At 45.5% G+C, this 24,802-nt stretch overlaps 1 protein-coding gene across 1 annotated transcript in view; it reads left to right on the top strand.

Annotated features, from left to right (window-relative positions):
* Window positions 1-24,036, top strand: part of LOC137301342 (CMP-N-acetylneuraminate-beta-galactosamide-alpha-2,3-sialyltransferase 4-like) — a gene marked incomplete at its 5' end in the record, with an annotated part of 65,750 nt that extends 41,714 nt beyond the window's left edge. The window contains 2 exons of the mRNA XM_067970789.1: window positions 11,538-11,687; window positions 23,753-24,036. Of these exons, the coding sequence (XP_067826890.1) occupies window positions 11,538-11,687; window positions 23,753-23,839 (237 nt within the window). The remainder of the gene's footprint in view (window positions 1-11,537; window positions 11,688-23,752) is intronic.
* Window positions 24,037-24,802: the final 766 nt, after the last annotated feature.

Raw genomic sequence — 24,802 nt, forward strand, 5'->3', positions numbered from 1 at the left:
CCCTTCCCAACAGCACTGTGGGAGAACCGTCACCACACGGACTGCAGCGGTTCAAGAAGGCGGCTCACCACCACCTTCTCGAGGGCAATTAGGGATGGGCAATAAATGCCGGCCTTGCCAGCGACGCCCACATCCCGTGAACGAATAAAAAAAAAAAATTGGACACCCGTTGAATCTCTGTGTAACGGGCGATAGTGGATTGGACACCCGTTGAATCTCTGTATAACGGGCGATAGTGAATCGGACACCCGTTGAATCTCTGTATAACGGGCGATAGTGGATCAGACACTCGTTGAATCTCTGTATAACGGGTGATAGTGGATCAGACACCCGTTGAATCTCTGCATAACGGGTGATAGTGGATTGGACACCCGTTGAATCTCTGTATAACGGGCGATAGTGGATCCATTGAATCTCTGTATAACGGGCGATAGTGGATCCATTGAATCTCTGTATAACGGGCGATAGTGCATTGGACACCCGTTGACTCCCAGTATAATTTAGAGTTTCCAGTGCACCGAGTGAATCTCTCTAGGTTTCTGAAGTCCCACATTTGCAAACCCTTGCAGCACTCACAGCGTAAATTGCATCACCTGCTGGGAGTGCAGTGCTCGGGGAGGGCGGGATTTCTTGGGCTGCAGTTTCAAAGAGGAAGTGCAGCTCCGTAAAGTTTCCTGTTGGCTGCAAATTGTCCAGTTTTGTTTTTTCTGCAGTGTATCTAATTTCTGTTGGATTGGGGGTAGGAGGACAGCTCCCTTTTCATTGAGAGTCCTGGAGGCCCTGAGGGAGATGGTGTCAAGGAGGTCAGGAGGGAGGAGGAGGCTGAGTGGGCAAATGCAGTGTTTGCAATGAAGACGCCACCCTCACAGATAATAAAGAAATTCAACACCTTGACGTTTGCGAAGATAAGTATCTGTTGTGCACAGAATTACACAGAATGTACAGCACGGAAACAGGCCATTTGGCCCAACTGGTGTTTATGTTCCATCCGAGCCTCCACTCACCCTTCTTCATCTAACCCTATCAGCATAATCTTCTGTTCCTTTCTCCCTCATGTGTTTATCTAGTTTCCCCTTAAAGGCATCTATGCTATTCGCCTCAACGACTCCTTGTAATAGCAATTTCTAACCTGTACTTGCCTCTTAACAATGTACACACAAACTTTCACCTCAATAGGTTGCAGGCTCACTTGGGATACCTTCTTATTTTTGCTCTAATAATCAAGGCAACCCAAATTTAGGCAATACAGTTCTTTCATCTTCCTTGTAAACCTCTCGCTGATGGAGGATGGGACCACGACAAGTCTCCCAATACCCACCTGTATACTGAGTGTTCTGGCACTCTTGTTTTGAAAGGCGCACCAATTACATAGCTATGGTGGGCATGAGGAAACAGTATTTTATCAGTGTCTTTATGATGGAAGCCAAAGGAAACCCACCATTGAAGGGGAAGGCTGAAAACTGGAGGGGATCCTACGAATCTGAAACCGCTCGCACACCATTGGACATAATGGGCTGCCATCCATGGTCGCCATTGTGGAAAATGTGAATCTGCAAGCAAGAAGCCGAATTCTCCCGTACTTCTATTCCATCCAGAAATTTATCCTTCACTCTTGCATTCTACCAATAGGCAACTTGCCTGACACTAGAACATTATGTCGGTGGCTACCAAAATGTCCTCTAAATAGGAATCAATTACATCGGCTAACTGAGACTAGAACACGTTTATATAAAGGCTTCTCTGGTCTTCAGGAGGTCCCAAAGCGCGTCACGGAATTGTTTTTGAAGTGCAGTCAGTGTTTTCTATGGAGAATCTGCAGCTAGTTTGCCAACAGTAAGGTCTCATGCTTTTCTGCGCTGTTTCTGTAGGGCTGCCGGAGCAGCAGCAGATGGTCCATCTACTTCCCACCGTGCTGCGTCACTCACTCCGTCAGCCAGGGAATATCAATTCCAAGGGAAGGTGCCGAGGTAGATCAGGGAGCACTGGGTGAGGAGGAGCAAATGCAGGTGGCGGCAGGACATTGGGCAGAGAGCCAGCTCCCAGATGTCGAGTTCCATGATTTCGGGCAGGGTGAGTTGGGGAGCAAATTTAATTGGCAGTTTTACTGACTCAGCTTTACTGGGCAGAGGTTAGGCCAGAGTCTGAACTCTCCTCCCCCAATTTCCTGTCCAGGGAACAAAAGAAGAGACAAACACATGTTCAGGGTCAGTTCTAACAAAGGCCGTCTAGTGAGACAGGGAGGAGGCAAGTCTCCTTTAAGAAGAAAGCCGGCCTAAGCTTAGGCAGCTGGTCAGGTTTCAGAGAAAAAGACTATACAAGGAAAGTGGATGCTTTTAGCCCACGGAAAGGGTCAAGACCTTGAAGAGGGTGCAGAGGAGATTTACCAGAATGGTACCAGGGATGAGGGATTTTAATTATGTGGTGCGACTGGAGAAGCTGAGGTTGTTCTCCTTAGAGCAGAGAAGGTTAAGGGGAGATTTAATATAGGTGTTCAAAATTATGAACGGTTTTGATGGAGTAAATAGGGAGAAACTGTTTCCAGTGGCAGGAGGGTCAGTAATCAGAGGACACAGCTAATTGGCAAAAGAACCGGGGGGGAGATGAGGAGAATTTTTTTTATGCAGAGAGTTTTTATGGTTTGGAATGCACTGCCTGAAAGGGTGGTGGAAGCAGATTCAATATAAGGACATAACATAAGAGACAGGAGCAAGAGTGGGCCATTTGGCCCTCCGAGCCTGCTCCGCCATTCAATGAGATCATGGCTGATCTGATTCTGGCCTCAACTCCACTTTCCCGCCCTTTCCCCATATCCTTTGACTCCCTCGCTGATCAAAAATTTCTCTAACTCAGCCTTGAATATATTCAATGACTCGGCCTCCACCGCTCTTTGGGGCAAAGAATTCTAAAGGTTCACAACCCTCTGAGAGAAGAAATTTCTCCTCATCTCCGTCTTAAATGGGCGACCCCTTGGTCTGAGACCATGACCCTAGTTCTAGATTCTCCTATGAGGGGAAACATCCTCTCAGCATTCACCCTGTCAAGCCCCCTCAGAATCTTATATGTTTCAATAAGATCTCCTCTCCTTCTTCTAAACTCCAGTGAGTATAGACCCAACCTGCTCAATCTTTCCTCATAAGAAAACCCTTCCATTCCCGGAATCAACCTAGTGAACCATCTCTGAACCGCTTCCAATGCAAGTATATCCTTCCTTAAATAAGGGGGTCCAAAACTGTACGCAGTACTCCAGGTGTGGTCTCACCAGCACCCTGTACAGTTGTAGCAAGACTTCCCTGCTTTTATACTCCATCCCCCTTGAAATAAAGGCTGGATGCCGAATGCGAAACCTGGAGAGCACATTAATTATCATCATGCGATCGTGTCTGAAACGGTAAGTTTTGTTTATGTGGGTTTGCCACGTGCACCTTCACCCCCCCAACCCTACCCCCGCTGCCAACCTGCCACCATTTCAAAACTGAGCCCATTGTGTCCTCCTCACAACTTACTTTTCCACCTATCTTTGTATCATCAGCAAATTTGGCCACAGTACACTCGCTTCCTTCATCCAAGTCATTGATATAGATTGTAAATAGTTGAGGCCCTAGCACCGATCCCTGCAGCACCCCACTAGTTACAGATTGCCATCCTGAAAATGACCCCTTTAGCCCGACTCTCTGTTTTCCGTTAGTTAGCCAATCCTCTATACATGCTAATATATTACCCCCAACACCATGAGCTCTTACCTTGTGCAGTAACCTTTTATGTGGCACCTTATTGAATGCCTTTTGGAAATCCAGATACACTACAGCTACTGGTTCCCCTTTATCCACCCCACTCGTTACTTCCTCAAAGAACTCTAATAAATTTGTCAAACACGATTTCCCTTTCATAAAACCATGTTGACTCTCCTTGATTTTATTTTGAGTCTCTAAATGTCCTGCTACTACTTCCTTAATAATCAATTCTAGCATTTTCCCAATGACAGATATTAGGCGAATTGGCCTATAGTTACCTGCTTTCTGTCTCCCTCCTTTCTTGAATAGGGGTGTTACATTTGCGGTTTTCCAATCCACTGGGACCTTTCCAGAATCTAGTGAATTTTGGAAGATTACCACCAACACATCCACTATCTCTGTAGCCACTTCTTTTAAGACCCTCGGGTGGATAGTAGCTTTCGAAAGGGAATTGGATAAATACTTGAAGTGGGAAAATTTGCAGGGCTGTGGGGAAAGAGCAGGGGAATAGGACTAATTGGACAGCTCTTTTGAAGAACCACCACAGGCACAATGGGCTGAATGGCCTCCTTCTGTGCTGTAAGATTCTAAGATTCTATGAGGCGTAATTATTGCTTGATCTGAGAAGGGATACGAGATCAAGTCATATTTTGGGAATTACTTGCAACATTTATCTATTTGTTCACTTAACAAATGCAAAATAAACTGACTCATGGACTCGCAATACATCTCATCTCATTAAAGTGGGAATCAGATTGCGTTCTGGAAGACTGGAAAAATGCACGTGTGAAGATCATCACAACCAGTTCATGTAACAAGAGGCTCCCATTGTTACACCCTCTGGGTTCTGCTATCATATGACTACATACTGGACAGTACGGTCGAACGTAGAGCTCCCGAATGTAAGAGACACGAGATCCATCTACAGAAGTGACCATCACTGAACCAGGGAGAACATCTATGGCAGATCCAACACTTGCAAAGCCACGCAAGAAGTACATTTTTCTTCTCAATAGATTTGAACACATTTACACTTGAACTTGGTGCTGGGGTTTCATTTGTGTCTGTAGATCTTCCTGCATTAGCATATGATCGGACTTGCATTGATGTTGAGTGAGGTACAGTCTGGGGGTCATGACATTCCATGGGGTTGGGCGTGACAGTTCGTGCGGATCTTAATCCAAGAATATCGTGTGCTCAAAAGCTTGAACATTTTGTGCGAATTTGTTCTCGAGTATCGATTGGCGGATTTCCTGGGCATGTTAATACTCGGGTGGAACTGGCAGGTTCTGCCTCATTGTTCCAGCCTCTTCGACCCTCTTCGTGACTGGCCTCCTGCCCTTGCTGCACAATGAGTCCTCCCTGGACACTAAAATTAGGCACTGTGGGCACTTTTCAGGACTGTACAGCTGCTGCCCCCAGATCGATCCAGACAGTTCCTTGAGCAGTTCAGTTTTGTGTTCTATGTAAAAGAACCAGAGGGGAGATGAGGAGAAATGTTTTTACGCAGCGAGTTGTTACGATCTGGAATGCACTGTCCAAAAGGGCGGTGGAAGTAGATTCAACAGTAATGTTCAAAATGGAATTGGATAAATACTTGAAAAGGAAAAAAAAATGCAGGGCTATGGAGGAAGAGCAGGGGAGTGGGACTAATTGGATAGCTCTTTCAAAGAGCCCGCAAACACTCGATGGGCCAAATGGCCTCTTTCCATGCTGTTGATTCTATGATATGGTTCCTTGTGCCTCCATTATATTTTCTTTTGGCTGCTGTTCCGATTGGTGTCATCAGCTAGGGATCAAGATGATATCCCAAGGGCTGATCCACCTTGAAATAAGGAGGTGGGTGGGGTGGGTGTAGAATGGATCCATCGCAGCAACTTCGAGGATACCTGGCATTTACCTGCATGATGAAGTTCTGATGTTCTGACGTTCATAGAATGGAATCCCTTCCTGTTAATGAATGCAATAGCCTTGTTGGAAGAGGCCCATATGGCCACTTTGGTTGCATTGATGGGCCTTTCACTTTCAGGAATCCTGCCGTTCTGAAATGGTGATGAGCCCTCTCCGATAGATGCTCCTCAGCCTTCGGAAAACTGATGAAGGTTTTGGCCCTGGAAATCTATGCCTCATTCAACTGTCAAGAGGATTGACTGATCTGACACATGTCACCTTTGGCTTCCTGAAATGAGCCTGTGGCATAAAAGTTCGAGGCAATTGTGACCGTCACCGTCACGGGCAGAGCTGTGCCAATCATAGAGGAGGTTTGGAGGGACACACTTGCAGAAGGTGGCAAAGTTCTGTGACTGCCTCTCTGGTGAAGGCACAGCTCTTCAGATGTGATCAGGTCACCATTGTGTGGGTTTAACACATGGCAACTTGGATCCGCATAGCCCTGCTGAACCTTACTCTGATGTCCTGCCTCTGGTTCCTGGCTTTAAAATTTCTATAATAGTCCGGTGCTGTAATAGTTATATTACTGGACTAATAAAACAGAGAACATGAGTTCATATCCCACACATGGCAGTTTGAGAACTTGAATTCAGCTTCAAATGAATCTGGATAAAAAGCCTGGTATCAGCAGATATGAAAAGAACCCAACTGCTTCACTAATGCCCTTTAGGGAAGGAAACCTGCCATCCTTACCCAGAACTGGCCTATATGTGACTCCAGTCCCACAGCAACATGGTTGACTCTTAACTGCCCTCTGAAGTGGCCGAGCAAACCACTCAGTTGCATCAAACCTTTCCAGGGCAACTAGGGATGGGAAATAAATTCCAGCCTTGCCAGCCACATCAAAAAATTCATATTCCAGCTCCCCAAGGGCAAGGGGAATTCCAAAGGAAAGCTCAAAGCACCCAACGAGTGCTGTACTTTGACTGGAAGGGGAGCAAAAGTTAAATTCAAACAAAGTGCAGGGAACGAGTTAAAGATCCAATCTGAATAAAGTGTGATGGAACAAAAGTGCGATGCCAAGAATCTAAGGGTCAAAAGCAATGGCCCCGATATTTGTAGTTACCGGTTACGGTTATTGGCTTAGTACAAAGAGAAAAGTCAATTCTCTCTTAACTCTCAATTTGCTTTATTCACGCCGTTAGATCATATAAATATAGCAAAAACGTCTGGTTAGATATAGACATGCAGTTTGCACCAGGTTATACAGTTTTATACCCAAACTAGGATCTAAACGCACACCCACTAGGTTTCTCTGACACTCCCTGAGTGGTCACAGAATATAAAGGATAATACCCGAAAAGGAGAGCTGACGCTGGCCAGACGTTCCGTTCTCTCTTTCTCTCTCGACGTCGTCTCTACGTCCCTGACATAGGTTCTTCCACTTCCGCAATGGTTGGTCTCCGGAGTCTTCGCTCTGGCTCCACGCCCCAGATTCTTCATTCTTATTCCGAATCTTATCTCTTCAAGCTGTGTTGTCTCTCTCTCCCGTTGGTAGGTAGCATTATCTCATTACTCCTTTTCTAAATAAGGACTTGTGTCTTATCACATCTCCTTTGTCTTTCACAAAACTTAGCTAATTCAAACCGGTTCCAGCCAGCTCAGGCCAGCGACTGAACTCAGGTTACTTCAGTTCAAAAGTTGCTTTTGCCTGTGTGTCAGCAGCTGGGAATCTCAGGTTACTTCAGCTCCTGGCCAACAGTAGGGACGGAGTGGGAGAGTGCAGTTGTGGGGGGATATCCAGAAAATGTGGAGGTCATTTTTCTTTATTCCGTTTCCCACCCGGCAGCCGGCCAGATTGAAGGCTAGCCGGCTGCCAGGTGGGAAAGCCAGTGGTAGGAGACCGGGTGGTCAGGAAAGATCATGGGTTGAAGGGGGTAAGTCGGACCGGCAATCGGGAGGGAGCGAGGGAAAGATCGCAGAGCATAAAATGGCGGGTGGGGGGGGGGGAGGGCGGGGCGGAGGGGTTGGACGATCGCAGGGCAGCAGCAAAGAGAGGCCACGGTCGGCAGAAGGTTTGCTTGAGGGGCCGGGGGCGGGTGCACTCCTGCTCCTCCTGGCTCACAAGCAGTGGTGGAAATACACTTACCTGCTGGATCCGGCTGCTCCCATCTCCATTCCACTGCTGGGTTTTCTGAGTCCTGGGAAACCCAGCCAGCCAGCGTTAAATTTAAATCAGGCTCCCAACTGCACTATTGGAGCCTGATTTAAATATTATAATAAAGTAACCCGCATCTCAAGGGCGGGACACAGACACGGCTCACAACCCACCGCCGTAAAAATGGTGGCAGGCACGCATGCGCCAGGTTGGAGTCGCTGTTTCATGATTTTTAATTTTTAACTCTCCTCCCAACCTCCTCCCGCCCATCGTAGGGCGGTTAATATTGACTCCAAGCTCTCCAAAATGATTACAAAAAGGTCAGACAGGGTCACTCTAAGAGCCATTCCAATGGCCAACGAGGGTACTGCTCCAGGTTTTACAGGTGCACAGTGATGTCATGGCAATGACATGACACGTTGGAGTATCTGAGGCAGCAAGGACTTGCCCCCAAATCAATAGAGTTGGTGCCTGTAATGAGGCTCGCACACAAAACAGTGTGGCCCTGCTACTCCTCCCACACCACAGGCCCAATGATTAACCTGGGGTAAGTGCAAGCCAGGAGCAAAGCCTCTGCCTCCTGTTTTCTGTGCCTGCACCATTGGCACGGGAGTGGGATTTCAGCTCCATATATTCAAGTTTCTGCTGTTTATTCATTAGTTAATTTAGTGTTCATGGCAGTTAAAGCCTCAAACAAGATCTAATACAGCCGCTTTCCAAAGACGAGGAGGATCCTGAGGACACATAGGATAGAACCAGTCCGAAGGGTTTTCTGTTCATTATCCTGGTCATGCTATTAATAGAGGTCAGGATAAGTGTAAACGGTCTCAAGGGAGTCAAGCCTCACCTAGGGGAGTAGTCTGAAACATGCAAGCCAAAACTATCTAGGGTAATAAAGGTAAAAAGACCCAAAAACAGAATGAAGAAGAAAGAAGAAGGAACACTTGCACCCGTCAGAACACCAGGATGTCCAAAGTGCTTGACAGCCAATTGCATTTGTAGTCACTATGATGTCGGCAAATGCAGCAGCTAATTTATGCACAGCAAGGTCCTACAAACAGCAAATGAGATAAATGACCAACTAATCTGTTTTGGTGGTGTTGAGGGATAAATGTTTTTCAGGATACTGGGAGAGCAGCCCTCGATTTCTCTAAATAGTGCAGTGGAATCTTTTACATTCACCAGAACAGGCAGACATGACCTTGGTTTCATATCTCAGCTGAAAGACAGCACTCCCTCTGTGCTGCATGGAAGGGTCAGCCTAGATTATGTGCTGAAGCCCTGAAGTTGGGACTTGGGTTCATGACGTTTTGACTCATGTGTGCATGTCACTAACTGAGCCAAGCTGACACTTGAGGGTGTGTGTTATTAAATGTGGCCGGCATCTGGGAATACTGTCATAACCAGAGATAAAGAAAGTAACAGTGTATCCCCTTTAACATCGAGAATGTCCCAAGGCATTTCCTAGGGGGTTAGAAGGAAACGGAAAGAAAGAGAAAAGGAATAAAGGAGCAGATGCTTTATTTTTTATATTTATTCCCGGGATGTGGGCGTCGCTGGTGAGGCGGGCATTTATTGCCCATCCCTAGTTGCCCTTGAGAAGGTGGTGGTGAGCCGCCTTCTTGAACCGCTGCAGTCCGTGTGGTGAAGGTTCTCCCACAGTGCTGTTAGGGAGGGAGTTCCAGGGTTTTGACCCAGCGACGATGAAGGAACGGCCGATATATGTCCAAGTCGGGGTGGTGTGTGACTTGGAGGGGAACGTGGTGGTGATGGTGTTCCCATGCACCTGCTGCCCTTGTCTTCCTGAGGTACGGTGTGAGAGTTTGGAGAGGTGACCCACAGCTTGGCCAAAAATGAGTTTTGAGAAGGCTTTTAAAGGTAGAGAGCGAAGTGGAGTGGGGAGGTTAGATCGGGAATTCCAGGAGTAGGGCCAAGGCAGCTGAAGGCCCTGCTCCCAATGGTGTGATAAAGGGAAGGAGAAGGTGCACAATACTCTAGAATCAGAGGGCCGAAGGGTGTAAGAGAGGATTAACAAAGAGCAGGGTTCAGATATGTGTGCAATTAATCTTTTGTAATACTACTAACTGTCTCACTATCTCAGAGGACCACAAGGTAATTACAATGAGACAGGCCATTCAAGCCTTCGTTCATCCATGTACAATTTGCCTAAAGTCCCTTCCCTTGCAGCATCCAATTGGTTTTTAAATGATTCCAGGGATTTTGCCTCCATCCTCTCTGAGAGGCTATTCTGTGTCTTGATCCCTCTCTCTCTGTGAAGAACAACTTGCTGATATCAGTCCTAAATCTGCCGTTTTACTGGTTTGAACCTCTGATCCCTGTTTTACTCTCGCAATTTAATTTAAAGTAACTTTCCAGATTTACCTTTTCTATATTGTTGCAATCTTATATATCTCTTGAAGATCACCTTTGAGATGCCTCCTTTCTGAAAAGGCCAAGATTCTCCATTCTTTCCTCATAACTCATACCTCTAACACAAAGCTCTTTTCTGTAATGCACCCAATGTTTGATTGTCTCCCTTATGTCTCGATGACCAGAATTGAAGCCACCACTCAAAGTGTTCTCCAGTCATATTTGGATCATTACTTCCTCTGACTTTTATTCTTCTGTTTTTGCTGGATAGTTCAACATTTATTGCCTTTGTTTTCTGCTTTGGCATTGGTTGGCCATGCTGAGCTTCATGTCTACTAAGACACTTATGTCTCTTTCAACTTCAACCTTAGTTATTTCACCACCATTCATGAAGTACGTGTGTTGCCCATGTGCTTCCTATGTGCAGCACTTTACACTTACTAAAGTTCTCTTCAGAAAGCCTGGATTCCTCTTTCATATCAAACATTTATTGTCCATAAATGACTCTTAGCTTGCTATGACTAGGATATGATAGCCTAATGGTTATAGTACTGGACTACATAACCAAGTTATTGTGTTGAGGTTATGAGTTCAAGTCCCACCACGGCAAGTTGTGAAATTGAATTCAATAAATCTGGTATTTTGTGAGCCATGAAAGCTGCTGGATCTACCACTCCTACCTCCCGTGGCCTACATGTAACTCCAGTCCCACACTATGCAGCTGACTCTTAATGCCCTCAAGGCAACTAGGGATGGGCAATAAATATTGTGTTGCCTATATCCCCAGGACAAATAAAATAAGACAGAAATGTGTCCAAGACTTCAGTGCTACTCCCATACCTGGGGAAGCAGCCACTCTCCATTGTAATGGTTCTTGTCTCCCTTTTGTTTTATCCATAATATTATGGGCATTGCCCATGTGAGCTTTCCTCCTAGGCTCCAAATTTGCATTATCTTCTTCCTCCCTGCATTCATATTGTCTTGAAGCCAAAACTCATCTCATTGTTTCCTGCTCGTTCTTTCTCGGGACCTCAAAATTATGAAACTCTTCACCTTGCTCGATCCCTTTTTCTTCATTGCAAACCCAGTCATCTATTCATTACCTAATGCTTGATATTTTGAAACCCATTCCTTCCCAGTGGCCTGCACTATGGAGCTTTGTTCTTTACTAGACTGTCTTCATTTCAAAAGTCTCGCTTTCCCTCTCTCCCTGCCTCCACACTATGCCTCTCGTAATCACTTTGTCATTTGAACCTTCCCTCATTCTCTTTTGGTCTCCTCTGTTCCCCCTCTCTCCCTCATACACTGATTCCCAAGTCATGTTGTCTCACTGTTAAGCCTTTAGCTTTGATATATATTTCAATATAAATCTCTTTCTCCATCCACAGAGAAAAGCTCACCCAACCACTGGGTTTGTAGCTGTCACAATGGCCCTGAACTATTGTGATGAAGTCCACATTGCTGGATTTGGCTATCCGTTAAATCAAAAAGACGCACCGATTCATTACTTCGATCGGCTAAATATGAAATTGATGTATGTAAGTATCAGATGGAAACAATCCCTGTGGATGGTTTTATATTCTACTTTAAGGCTTCTGTTTTGAATTCAGGTCTGCTGTAGTTACCTTGTGTTTAGTGGCATCAGCCATTCCCATAAGTGGTCTGGACATCTTACTTTTATGGGAGTTGACTCATACTGCCCTAGGTCTAAGAACATAAGAACGTAAGAAATAGGAGCAGGAGTAGGCCATATGGCCCCTCGAGCCTGCTCCGCCATTCAATAAGATCATGGCTGATCTTCTATCTCTACTCCACTTTCCCACCCTATCCCATATCCCCCGATTCCCTTAATGTCATAAATCTATCGATCTCAGCTTTGAATATACTCAATGGATGAACATCCACAGCCCTCTGGGGTAGAGAATTCCAAAGATTTACAACCCTCTGAGTGAAGAAATTTTTCTTCATCTCCGTCCTAAATGACCGACCCCCTATCCTAAGACTTTGATCCCTAGTTCTAGACTCTCTAGCCAGGAGAAACAGCCTCTCAGCATCCACCCTGTCAAGTCTTCTTAGAATCTTATATGTTTCAATGAGATTACCTCTCATTCTTCAAAACTCCAGAGAATATAGGCCCATTCTAGTCAATCTCTCCTCTACAGTCTACCTGTACAGTAGCAAGACCTAGGGGCAGTAACAGTAGAACCTCTTGTGACCTGAACTGGATATCCAGGTATTTAACAGTGGATGAGGTGAACTTTGGCTTGAATTGTTAGCTGCTTTACTCCACAGTATGGTGAAATACACAGAGCAGGCTCTCTTAATTCAATCGGTACAACTTACATTCTTGAAATGATACAAAATAAAAAATAGGCACCGCCATCTCCACTTCACTGGATCATTTTACTCAACTTTAAAAATCCCTCTGCATCTTATCCTACAGCCCAGGGCAGAACCTCTCTCACTAAAGCAACCCCTGTCTTTGGCAGCCATTTTCTGCCAGCCTTGCTATTTATGTTCCATTCTTAAAAGGCTCTTACTCTGTGCTCATCTCACAGACTGACAGAGATCAAAGGGTTTTCCAAAACAATGGTGAACGATGTCTTTCCAAATACCATGACAAACTAATGAATTGCTTATTTTTTGGTGCCTGGGAGTAACAACTTCCGATTAGCATATTAACCACCTTTCATATAATTGTCTCCTTCTTTAGGCTTGTGAGAATATACAGTCATCTGGAATTTCTATGGCTGTGTTTCTGATCTCCCACCGTAACGTCAACGGTAGATTGATGGAAACCCTGGAGAAATGGCGTAAGCAGCCAATTATGCAGTTTCTCTGGAAATGCTGCCGATCTTCCACTGAGGTTAGGGTGGGAGTTCGAGGAATCCCTGCATAATTCTACTCCATTGCTATTAAAAATCCAGCTCCTTTCTGTGGAAAAATGGTCAAAAAATGCAAAAACGTGACTGCTTCTTTTGTCCAGAACATTTTTCTAACCTGGCACATCTAAACGTGTGTTTATAAAATGCTCTGGGGTTTGCTTTCAGACAGTGGAATGTGTTAGAAACACCAGGCCATTATTGAAGAGGGTCCTCAGTAATGTTCGTTCATCCAGTCTCAAACCAGCTCCCAGTGAACAGCAACACAGTGATTAATAATCGTTATTTGTAAACACACTAATACAACCCAGTACTCGCAGTGTTTGAGATTGACATCAATTATACTCACAAACAAAGAACTCATCGGGCTTCGTGTACCGCATCCTCTGACTGCTCAGGGTAGTCTCATCCCTTCTAGTTCTTAAAGTGTGCTGTACCTTTATACGGTTAATTACATAAGGTAATCATGGTATTAGTATGTAAGCTGGTTGCTAGTACATCCGGTTAGTCCGTAAATATGCAGAGCTAATACGTAAGCACATTTGTGGTCACGCAGACCACTTTCTCCCTCTCGCACATGCTCGTCAGTGACATTACCTGTTTACTGTTCTCCTTACATTCCACACACATGAACACCCATTGTTCTTCTAGGCATTTATTGCAGAGAGGCCTATTCTTCATTTACACTCGCATACCCCTCACCAGACGTTTTGGCGTTGGCCCAGCAATTAACTTGCAATTTTCAAACCATCCTACAACTAACTTCTTGCTGCCATGCCTTAGTGTGTCCAGTGTGTGGTTTAATACAATTTAACCCTTGCCTCTATCAATGCATACCTAAATGCTTCTTACTATTCTACAGAGCTTACTGATCCTTACACCTGGCATCCTTCCAATGATGATCTTCTCCTACCAAACCTCAAATAATCGGATTCCCACTGGTACCAGTACTGGTGTTGGGAGTTGTGGGGTGGTAGGCTCTCATGAGAGCCAGCGGTTCAGGAATCGCTTTCAAACTGCTGAATCAATTTACCTACAGTGCTCTTTAAATAAGCTACCAATTACAATTGTCTCATTATCAACTTTTGATGCACATTTCACATTGGCATTACTTGGAACCAAAGTCCTGGACGGCAGAGCATCGAGAAATGGCGTGAAGGAGGTCCCCACCCCCAAATAAGTATTTAAATGAAGCGCCCGCTTGTTTGAGGTTTCCACTGCTGGCGTCCTCCGCCTATGTGACGTAAATTGAGTGGAGATCCGGCCTGATGGAATTCTGACCAGTCTTTCCATCTGGTCCACCCAGCTTACACCAGTAAAATCAGCCCCAGCAGTTCCGTAGCATCCATCACCCAAAGCTACTGCCCATTAATAGGGTATTTTGGGGATCAATGAGCAAAGCATTGGAATGTGGAGGAGGTGATGACTTAATCTGTAGGTATAGAGCTCTTAGAAAAGGTCCTGATTGTAATGGGTCCTAGTTAGCTCTTAAGTACATAAGTGGCAACTCTTGCAAAACATTGCAGCTGGTGCCAAATCAAGACATCTAATCAGAAGCTAGTTGCAGGTATTGAAATGAGGGTCTTTATGTTTTATCATGTATGTTAATAATTGAAATGAAGTAAAATTGCAAGTTGCTGATCGAGATGAAAAATAGAGGCCAGGAGGAGACAAATATTTTGCTTTCTGTGCAATGGTGGGAGGAAGTTTATACGTGTGGACAATGAAGACATGGAAAGTTTGGTGAGTATAATGCTCGATTAGCCAAGGGACAATTTTGTAGTAATCTTCAACCCAAAGGAAGTCCAACTGCTGGACGACCAGATGGTGGAGATCTTCATACCTGAAGCTGAAACATCATGCAGCTGTCTGGTGAGTTTAACTTACAGTTTACAGTCTCTTCGATGGACGTAGCCCTGTGTGCAATAGTCTATCGTATCCCTTCAGTGTATGCATAAAATCATAACTGTAGACATTGTCCTTTTTTGTTTCCTTAGATGGGTTGTCATCCTCCAGCTCCATTCCATTTCTTGTGGAGACCATTCTGAGAGCATTATCTACAGCCTTTGACATGTACCCACCTTGGGGAGAACAGTCCACACCATGTGCTGAGTGGCAGGAAGACCTCTTAACCTGTCATTGATTCCTCAGGTTTGGCCCAGAGGAACCTCAAACTTTTGCATCAGGAGATGAGGGGAAATATCAACCTCAAAAGCTGGATGCAACCTTTTGAAACAACCTGCCCCAAAATAGCCAAGGAGGGTTTGGACCGACTTCAGCAGGCCATGGGCAGTGTCCATGCCAATGTGTGGTCTGGCAACAGCCAAGTGCACATTGTTGTGCTTCAACCACATAGCACCATGAAATTGGACTGGACATGGTTGGTTGAGCAGACGGAATGTGTTCATTAAAGGAGCATGCAAACAGCAACCCAACACCACTGTTGCTTCTGGATTTAGCTATTTGGAGCTCTTTAGAGAGGTCTAAAGGCCTTTCTGGGAGGGGTGTGGTGCCAACAGCTGCATCACCGGTGACTGAGAGTGCCCCTCCCTCCAGCCCTACCATCCCTTGGAGTGTCCTTTGAAAAATAGTCCCTCCCAAAGCCCAGCAGCCAGTCTGTATTTGACCTGAAAAATATGAACAAGAAGGCAACTGTACATGGATGTGGAAAACTGATACTGGGTTATTACAGTTTGAGCAGCACAGTTTATACTTGTACAAGGACACCCACTTTGTACAGAATATTTGGACAAAACTACAATGCAATTGTAGGTAGCAATAGCGATACCCCACTATTGAAGAAAGGAGGGAGAGAGAAAACAGGGAACTATAGACCTGTTAGCCTGACATTAGTAGTAAGGAAAATGCTAGAATCCATTATAAAGGATGTGATAACAGGACACTGAGAAAATAATAATAGGATTTGGCAAAGTCAACATGGATTTATGAAAGGGAAACCTTGTTTGACAAACCTATTGGAGTTCTTTGAGGAAGTAACTAATAGAAGAGATAACGGGGAACCAGTGGATGTGGTGTATTTGGATTTTCAGAAGGCTTTTGATAAGGTCCCACACAGGAGGTTGGTGAACAAAGTTAGAGCACATGGAATTGGGGGTAATATACTGGCATGGATTAAGAATTGGTTAACAGACAGAAAACAGTTGCTGAGTGCACTGGATACAGCAAAGGCTATGGGCCTTGACAACATCCCGGCTGTAGTGCTCAAGACTTGTGCTCCAGAACTAGCTGTGCTTCTAGCCAAGCTGTTCCAGTACAGCTACAACACTGGCATCTACCCGACAATGTGGAAAATTGCCCAGGTATGTCCTGTCCACAAGAAGAAGGACAAATCCAATCCGGCCAATTACCGCCCCATCAGTCTACTTGCAATCATCAGCAAAGTGATGGACGGTGTCGTCGACAGTGCTATCAAGCGACACTTACTCACCAATAACCTGCTCACCAATGCTCAGTTTCAGTTCCGCCAGGACCACTCGACTCCAGATCTCATTACAGCCATGGTCCAAACATGGACAAAAGAGCTGAATTCCAGAGGTGAGGTGAGAGTGACTGCCCTTGACATCAAGGCAGGATTTGACCGATTGTGGCATCAAGGAGTCCTAGTAAAATTGAAGTCAGTGGGAATCAGGGGAAAACTCTCCAGTGGCTGGAGTCATACCTAGCACAAAGGAAGATGGTAGTAGTTGTTGGAGGCCAATCATCTCAGCCCAGGACATTGCTGCAGGAGTTCCTCAGGGCAGTGTCCTAAGCCCAACCACCTTCAGCTACTTCATCAATGACCTTCCCTCCATCATAAGGTCAGAAATGGGGATGTTCGCTGATGATTGCACAGTGTTCAGTTCAATTTGCAACTCCTCAAATAATGAAGCAGTCCGTACCCGCATGCAGCAAGACCTGGACAATATCCAGGCTTGGGCTGATAAGTGACAAGTAACTTTTGCGCCAGACAAGTGCCAGGCAATGACCATCTCCAACAAGAGAGAGTCTAACCACCTCCCCTTGACATTCAACGGCATTACCATCGCCGAATCCCCCACCATCAACATCCTGGGGGTTACCATTGACCAGAAACATAACTGGACCAGCCACATAAATACTGTGGCTACAAGATTAGGTCAGAGGCTGGGTATTCTGCGGCGAGTGACTCACCTCCTGACACCCCAATGTCTTTCCATCATCTACAAGGCACAAGTCAGGAGTGTGATGGAATACTCTCCACTTGCCTGGATGAGTGCAGCTCCAACAACTCAAGAAGCTCGACACCATCCAGGACAAAGCAGCCCTCTTGATTGGCACCCCATCCACCACCCTAAACATTCACTCCCTTCACCACCGGCGCACCGTGGCTGCAGTGTGTACTATCCTCAGGATGGATGCACTGCAGCAACTCGCCCAGGCTTCTTCAACAGCACCTCCCAAACCTGCAACCTCTACCACCGAGAAGGACAAGGGCAGCAGGCACATGGGAACAACATCACCTGCACGTTCCCCTCCAAGTCACACACCAACCTGACTTGGAAATATATTGCCGTTCCTTCATCGTCACTGGGTCAAAATCCTGGAACTCCCTTCCTAACAGCACTGTGGGAGAACCTTCACCACACGGACTGCAGCGGTTCAAGAAGGCGGCTCACCACCACCTTCTCAAGTGCAATTAGGGATGGGCAATAAATGCCGGTCTCGCCAGCGACGCCCACATCCCATGAATGAATTAAAAAAAACAGATAGTAGGAATAAACGGGTCTTTTTCAGGTTGGCAGACTGTGACTAGTGGGGTACCGCAGGGATCGGTGCTTGGGCCCCAGCTATTCACAATCTATATCAATGATTTGTATGAGGGGATCAAATGTAATATTTCCAAGTTTTCTGAGGACTCAAAACTAGGTGGGAATGTGAGTTGTGAGGAGGATGCAAAGAGGCTTCAAGGAGATATAGACAGGCTAAGTGACTGGGCAAGGACATGGCAGATGGAATATAATGTGGAAAAATGTGAAGTTATCCACTTTGGTAGGAAAAACAGAAATGCAGAGTAGTTTTTAAATGGTGAGAGATTGGGAAATGTTGATGTTCAAAGGGACCTGAGTGTCCTTGTACATGAGTCACTGAAAGCTAACATGCAGGTGCAGCAAGCAATTAGGAAGGCAAATGGTATGTTGGCCTTCATTACAAGAGGATTTGAGTACAGGAGTAAAGATATCTTACTGCAATGATATAGGACCATGTTGAGACCGCACCTGGAATATTGTGTACAATTTTGGTCTCCTTACGTAAGAAAGGATATACTTGCCATGGAGGGAGTGCAACAAAGGTTCACCAGACTGATTCCTGGGATGGCGGGATTGTTGTATGAGGAGAGATTGAGTAGACTAGGCCTGTATTCTCTAGAGTTTAGAAGAATGGGAGGTGATCTCATTGAAACATACAAAATTCTTACAGGGCTTGACAGGGTGGATGCAGGGAGGATGGGGAGTCTAGAACCTGGGGTCACAGTCTCAGAATAAGGGGTCGGCCATTTCGGACTTAGATGAGGAGAAATTTCTTCACTCAGAGGGTGGTGAATCTTTGGAATTCTCTACTCCAGAGGGCTGTGGAGGCTCAGTCATTGAGTACATTCAAAACAGAGATTGATAGATTTCTAGATATTAAAGGCATCAAGGGATATGGGGATAGTGCAGGAAAATGGCATTGAGATAGAAGATCAGCCATGATCTTGTTGAATGGTGGAGCAGGCTCGAGGGGCCGGATGGCCTACTCCTGCTCCTATTTCTTATCTTCTTATGTTCTAATGGAAAATATTCGACTTTCAAGTATCATGTATCATGTTTTTAGCTGAACAGGCTGCCTCAGACTGATTTCGCAACAACAACTTCCATTTATATAACAGCCCTGAATTTCCATGGGATTTTCCAATCTTTTGCCGTACCTTCAGTTGGAGATCTGCGGATCTTCCAGAGAAGTGGCGTAAATGTCCATTTGTAGTGTTTGTGCCTTTTTCCCCGGCCCCTACTACCCCCGGAGTTCTGCTGATCTCCTGTTGGAGAACCCTCATGAAAATTCCAGCCCTTTAATGTAGAAAAATGTCTCAAGGTGCTTCATGGACGCATAAAGAAAACCAGCTGCTGAGCCAAAGAAGAAAACATTATTGGAGGTGGAGGTAACCTTGGCCAAAGGGGTGAGTTTTAAAGAGGGTCTTTAAAGGAGGAGAGGGAGATTGAAAGATGGAGGGGCTTAGGGAGAGAAATACAGATTGTGGGGCCTCGGCAGCTGATGGCATAGGCGCTAATTGTAGGGAAAATGGAGGGATATACACAAGAGGCTAGATTCAGAGGAACAGAGACTTTGGGCGGGGCAGTTGTGGGCTGAAGGAGGTTACAGGGATAGGGAGGGATAATCCCATGGTGGGATTTAAACACAGGGGTGAGAATTTTAAATTTGAGGCATTAGGGTACCAGGAGCCAATGTAGGTCAGGGAGACCAGGGGTGATGAGTAACTGGGACTTTGTGCAGGATAGGTTATGGGCAGCAGAGGTTTGGATAAACCAAAGTTTTTGAAGGGTAGAGGATGGAAGGCTGGCCAGGAGAGCATTGGAATAGTTGAGTCTGGAGATGATAAAGACATGGATGAGGGTTTCAGTGGCAGTTGGGATGATGGAGGGGCAGCAACGGAAGTAGGCAGTCTACGTGATGGAGAGGTTCTGGGGTCGGAAGCTTGGCTCAGGGTGAAACAGGATGCTGAACTGTCTGTTTCACCCTAAGAAAGCGGCCGGAGCAGGGAATGGAGTTAGTGACGAGGGTGTAGACATTGTGGTGGAGGCAGAAGATGTTAACTTTGGTCCTCCCATTGTTCAACTGGAGGAAATAAGGGCTTATTTAAAACCGGATATTGAACAAATAGTCTGGCAGCACAGAGGAAGTGGAGGGGTCAAGAGAGGTGGTGGAAAGGTAGAGCTGGATGTCATCGGTATAGGTGTGGAAGCTGACCCCATGTCCGCAGATGACGTTGCCAAAGGGCAAGGGGGTACAAGGATGGATCTGTGGGGACTCCAGAGGTGATGGTGTGGCACAGGGAAAGGAACAACTGCTGGAGTCACCCTGATCAGATCGGTAAGAGTGGATCCAGATGAAGGCAGTCCCATAGAGCTGGACAATGAAAGAAAGGGATAAATTTCAGTTAGATCTGTTTCAGTACTGTGGGTGGGGCAGAAGCCTACGTGGATAGGGTACAGAGAGGTGGTAACTTAACTGGAAGAATATAGTTACACGTGTTATATAGAGTAACAATGTTTTATTCAACAGTAAAACTTTGCTACTCATCAAAGTAAAAAAAATTGTTTATTCTTTACTCACTTCTGTTTCCTGTGTCTTATGTTCCTCCTCCATGCCAATCTTTCAAACTCAGTTTAGATATTTAGATTGGACCTTTTCATGTGCTGACTGCTATGTACCTGGGTGTGATGGTACTGATTTTTGGAATGTGAACGTTTGAACTGCATTGGATTTTAGAAACATCAGATTTTATGGTGTGTCATCAATGATGCTATTGCAGGAGACTAACTCTGGTAACGAAACACTATACCACACAAACTGTACCTTTAAGTCAGTGTTTTGCAAACTTTTTTTTTCTCGTGACCCAGTGACAGAAAACACTTACCCCAGGGACCCAAAAAACTAGAGTTTGCATAACATCACAATAAAGGGCAGTACATGCTAAATTAACCCACTTCACTTCAAGTAATAACTAAAATTAGACATCGATGTTACTTGAAGAACATTTTAAACAGAGTATATAAAAAAAGATCAGGTTGAGTTTCTCGTACTGAATGTGATGGGTGAGTCTGCCGGTTGTTCATGATCGCGTTCCAATCTGGATCGCAAGATGAAAGTGCTACACGCAGATCAGGAGCGCTGTTAAGTTGGTTTCTCGCTCTTGTTTTTAATCCTGTCAAAGTCAAAAATCCCAGTTGGCACATGTAGGTTGTTGTGGACGGTAACATCAGAACACTAACCTTAACAGTGGATATTCTTTGAAAGCACTGCTCCCAAAAGATGACAAACTGAATGGCCTAAGGCGTGTTTTCAATGTGCTATCACAGGTGAGTTGCACGGCTCGTTTGATTGCTCAGGCATCAAGTTTAGCTTCATTATTGATTCAGGATTAACTTATTAAAGTATATATTTTTTTAAATAACCCAGACTTTCCTTGCTGCTGGACTGCATCTAAATTTCTCAGCTGGTAAACACAGCTCTGTGCCCACATTTGGATAAGCACATGCAGAGGCTCTGCTCTCCCCCAATCTGGGTGATGCGTGTGGGACAATATAACTTGATACTGCCAACTTGCTGCAGTCTCAAATCTACACCAGTACAAAACAAATACAGGGCAGTTTCAATATAATAACACAAAGAAATTATAGTAGCTGAGAGAACATTGATGTTGAAGACTTGAACGGTAACTTTCTGAATACTTTTTTGGAGGGGTGGACGTGAGGGTTTGTCAAAGAACGATCACAGTCGTTTCAACTTGTAAATGTCAGGTATGTTCACGTTTGCCAGCTATCTGTGGAAGAACGAACTTTCAGGTTGTAAACTGCTACTGTTTCCCCAGGGGAAAAATACAGGGTCACTTCCTAAAAAGAGGCCAGCGCTACAGCACAAGGTGAAATCAATTCAATCCAGTTTATATCAGAAATTAGATAGTTAGAATATTAAATTGCCTTTAGGAGGATTACATTTTCAGTCCTTTGTGCAGGCCTATTTTCCAAAAAGGAACATTGCAAAGCTGACGAGATGACCTGTAGCTCAGCGGTTCAGGAAGAAACTTCTTAAGAGGAGTCGGAGTCAACTTCCACATGCTCCCCCCCACTAAAAAAAACTTCAGGAGAAACAGGCTGCCTGCTGTGGCCCTCTGGGTTGATCAGTTGAAGGAGTGGCCGCCGCGCTGCTCCCAGTACACGGGCCAGGATGTGGTGGGTGTTTTCTTTATGGAGAACAGCGGGACGAGGCCTGTTTTCTGAGCCCAACAAAAGACGTGGGGGCGAGTGAATAAAACGGTCTGAAATTAAACTCCGGACTGGAAACCCTGATCTCTCTTTATAAACATGTTACTCCAGGTCCGTCTCCCATTTTCACCCGGAGGATTCACAGCCGCCGGGATCAGGTTGAAAATTTACTGAGAGCGTGAACCATATCACCTATATTTAAAACAAAAACCATTGTATTGTTTTCTCCTCCCACCCCCGCCCCACTCTATCTTTCTTTAAAATCGAACAGCCCCCACCACCCTTATCTCCGCTGCTTCTCGTTCTCCATCTCCTTTATCTTCTTTACCACAAAAGACCGGAAGATCTCCTCGATGTTGGTCGCCATGGTTGTTCTCCAGCTTGCGGCCTACGGCACCCACAATGCACCTGCTCGTCTCGTCCCCTCTCCCGTCGCCACGGGGAGCAGCGTGCAGCAGCAGTAAGGGGGGGTGAGAGGGCTCAGCGCGTCCTGGCTGTTGCTCGACGCATCGGGGCGACTCTTCATGATGAGCTTGTCGTGGGACAGAGGCCAGCGCGATCGTGGCAGGCGGGGGACTCGGCCTCCCGGGGAAGGGACCCAGTGATTAATGTTCTGCGACCCATACTTTGAAAACCACTGCTTTAAGCGATGGTGTTCTCCATACCTGAATGTTCAATAGTTTTAGAATGTTCTTGTTGTCTGCCATTCTAGGTTAAAAGGTCGAAGTTTGGGACTGGTTCACCGGGGCAGACGGAAAACTGGGCAGGATCTTAATGAGAATGTGCTCTTTCCTGCTTGATTTTATAGAACCTTACAGCACAGAAGGAGGCCATTCAGCCCATCGTACCTGTGCTGGCTCTTTGAAAGAGCTATCCAATTAGTCCCACTCCCCTGCTCTTTCCCCATAGCCCTGCAAGTTTTTCCTTTTCAAATATTTATCCAATTCCCCTTTGGAAAGTTATTATTGAATCTGCTTCCACCGCCCTTTCAGGCTGTGCATTCCAGATCATAACAACTCGCTGCGTAAAAAGAATTCTCCTCATCTCCTTTTTGACAATTATGTTAAATCTGTGTCCTCTGGTTACTGACTCTCCTGCCACAGTTTTCTCTTATTTGCTCTATCAAAACCATTCATAATTTTGAACACCTCTATTAAATCTCCCCTTAATCTTCTCTGCTCTAAGGAGAACAATCCCAGCTACCCTGGTCTCTCTACATAACTGAAGTCCCTCATCCCTGGTATCATTCTAGTAGCCAAAAGCAAAATACTGGATATCTGAAATAAAAACAGAAAATGCGAGGAACACTCAGCAGGTCAGGCAGCATTTTGTGGAGAGAGAAACAGAGTTAAAGTTTCAGGTTGATGAACTTTCATCGTTCTGGTAAATCTCCCCTGCATCCTCCCCAAAATCTTGACATCCTTCCTTATGTGTGGTGCCCCGAATTGAACACAGTACTCCAGCTGAGGCCTAACCAGCAATTTATAAAGGTTTAGCATAACTCCCTTGCTTTAATACTCGGTGTCTTTGTTTTCCCCTGTACACTGCACTCAAGAGCAGGAAAATGTACCCCTTTGACTCATGTCAGTGCCCTGACTCTGGTGTGGTGGTTTCTCCTCAGTCTTTGTATATTGGTAATAAGTAGCTTGCTCTTTGGGGTTGTTGCCTACTTAATAATTATGACCGCTTTTGCTTTTTCAGAACTCCGTGCACAATATCTCCCATGAACACCTGTGTTTGAAGAAGCTAAAGAACGCTGGAGTTATCAAATATCTCACTTCACCATAATCGTCATCTATACATTGTTGAGATGATTTTTTCTTTCAAAAAGACCTGCCAGTAACCTAGACTTGACTTGAATCTGTTTTTCCCCTCCAATACTCTCAGAATCCCATCACCGTGCACCTCTCTTTCCCATCTTGCACAGCCCAACCTCAGGGCCACTGCTTTGTTCCTGCCTTAGTCTGGCTGTGGTGTTAGGATTCAGTGCTGCCCTCTCCATTGAGATAAAGTGGAGGAACGCTAGCGGGAGGTGAGACTGTGCCACCTTTCATAGCAGGAGTGAAGATGCTCTTTTATCGCGATGGGACTGCAGTGTTAATGAAGCCTTCTCACACAGCGGAACCTGGTAGACCCGCTGCTCTTAATAGGATTCATCACTTTCTCTTGCAGCACGGGGAAGTGGCACTGAATACCAGTACTGACTATGGACAGCTGCAACCAGATCGGTTGGGAACCGATCGGAGGCAGGGTGGACAGGGTGACAGAATGGTATGGGAAGCAGATGTATAGGGCTAGGAGAGCGGTGAATGGGAGAGAGATGAACGGGCTGGGGGAGTGACAATGGCTGATGGGGTGGTGGTTGTTGGTGGTGGGAATGGGGAATGGGACATGGTAGGTGGAGGGAGGAGATTGTCCCCTCACTATTGTGGACCTGCCTCCTCCTGATTTTACTTTCCAAAAACTTGGCAGATGGTTTATTTCTTATTTTTTAAAAAAAACTATTGTTGGGTTCTCTCTAGGGTGATGGTTATTTCTTCAGGACTGCAGAACTTTTTTGTTTTGGCCCAAGGTGGGCCACAAACGGGGAAATGGGTGTCCGCCCCTAAATAATAAGGGCACAAAAATAACTTGGGTAATTAGGAGATTTCTCAGACATTAAGCCCTAGAACTGTGAACATAAAGAGCAGCACATATGCAACTAAAAAATGTTTTACAAGGAGAGAAGACAATTGCAGGGTAGAACTTCCA

This window comes from Heptranchias perlo, chromosome 33 (assembly GCF_035084215.1).
Source record: "Heptranchias perlo isolate sHepPer1 chromosome 33, sHepPer1.hap1, whole genome shotgun sequence".
Lineage (NCBI taxonomy): Eukaryota > Metazoa > Chordata > Chondrichthyes > Hexanchiformes > Hexanchidae > Heptranchias > Heptranchias perlo.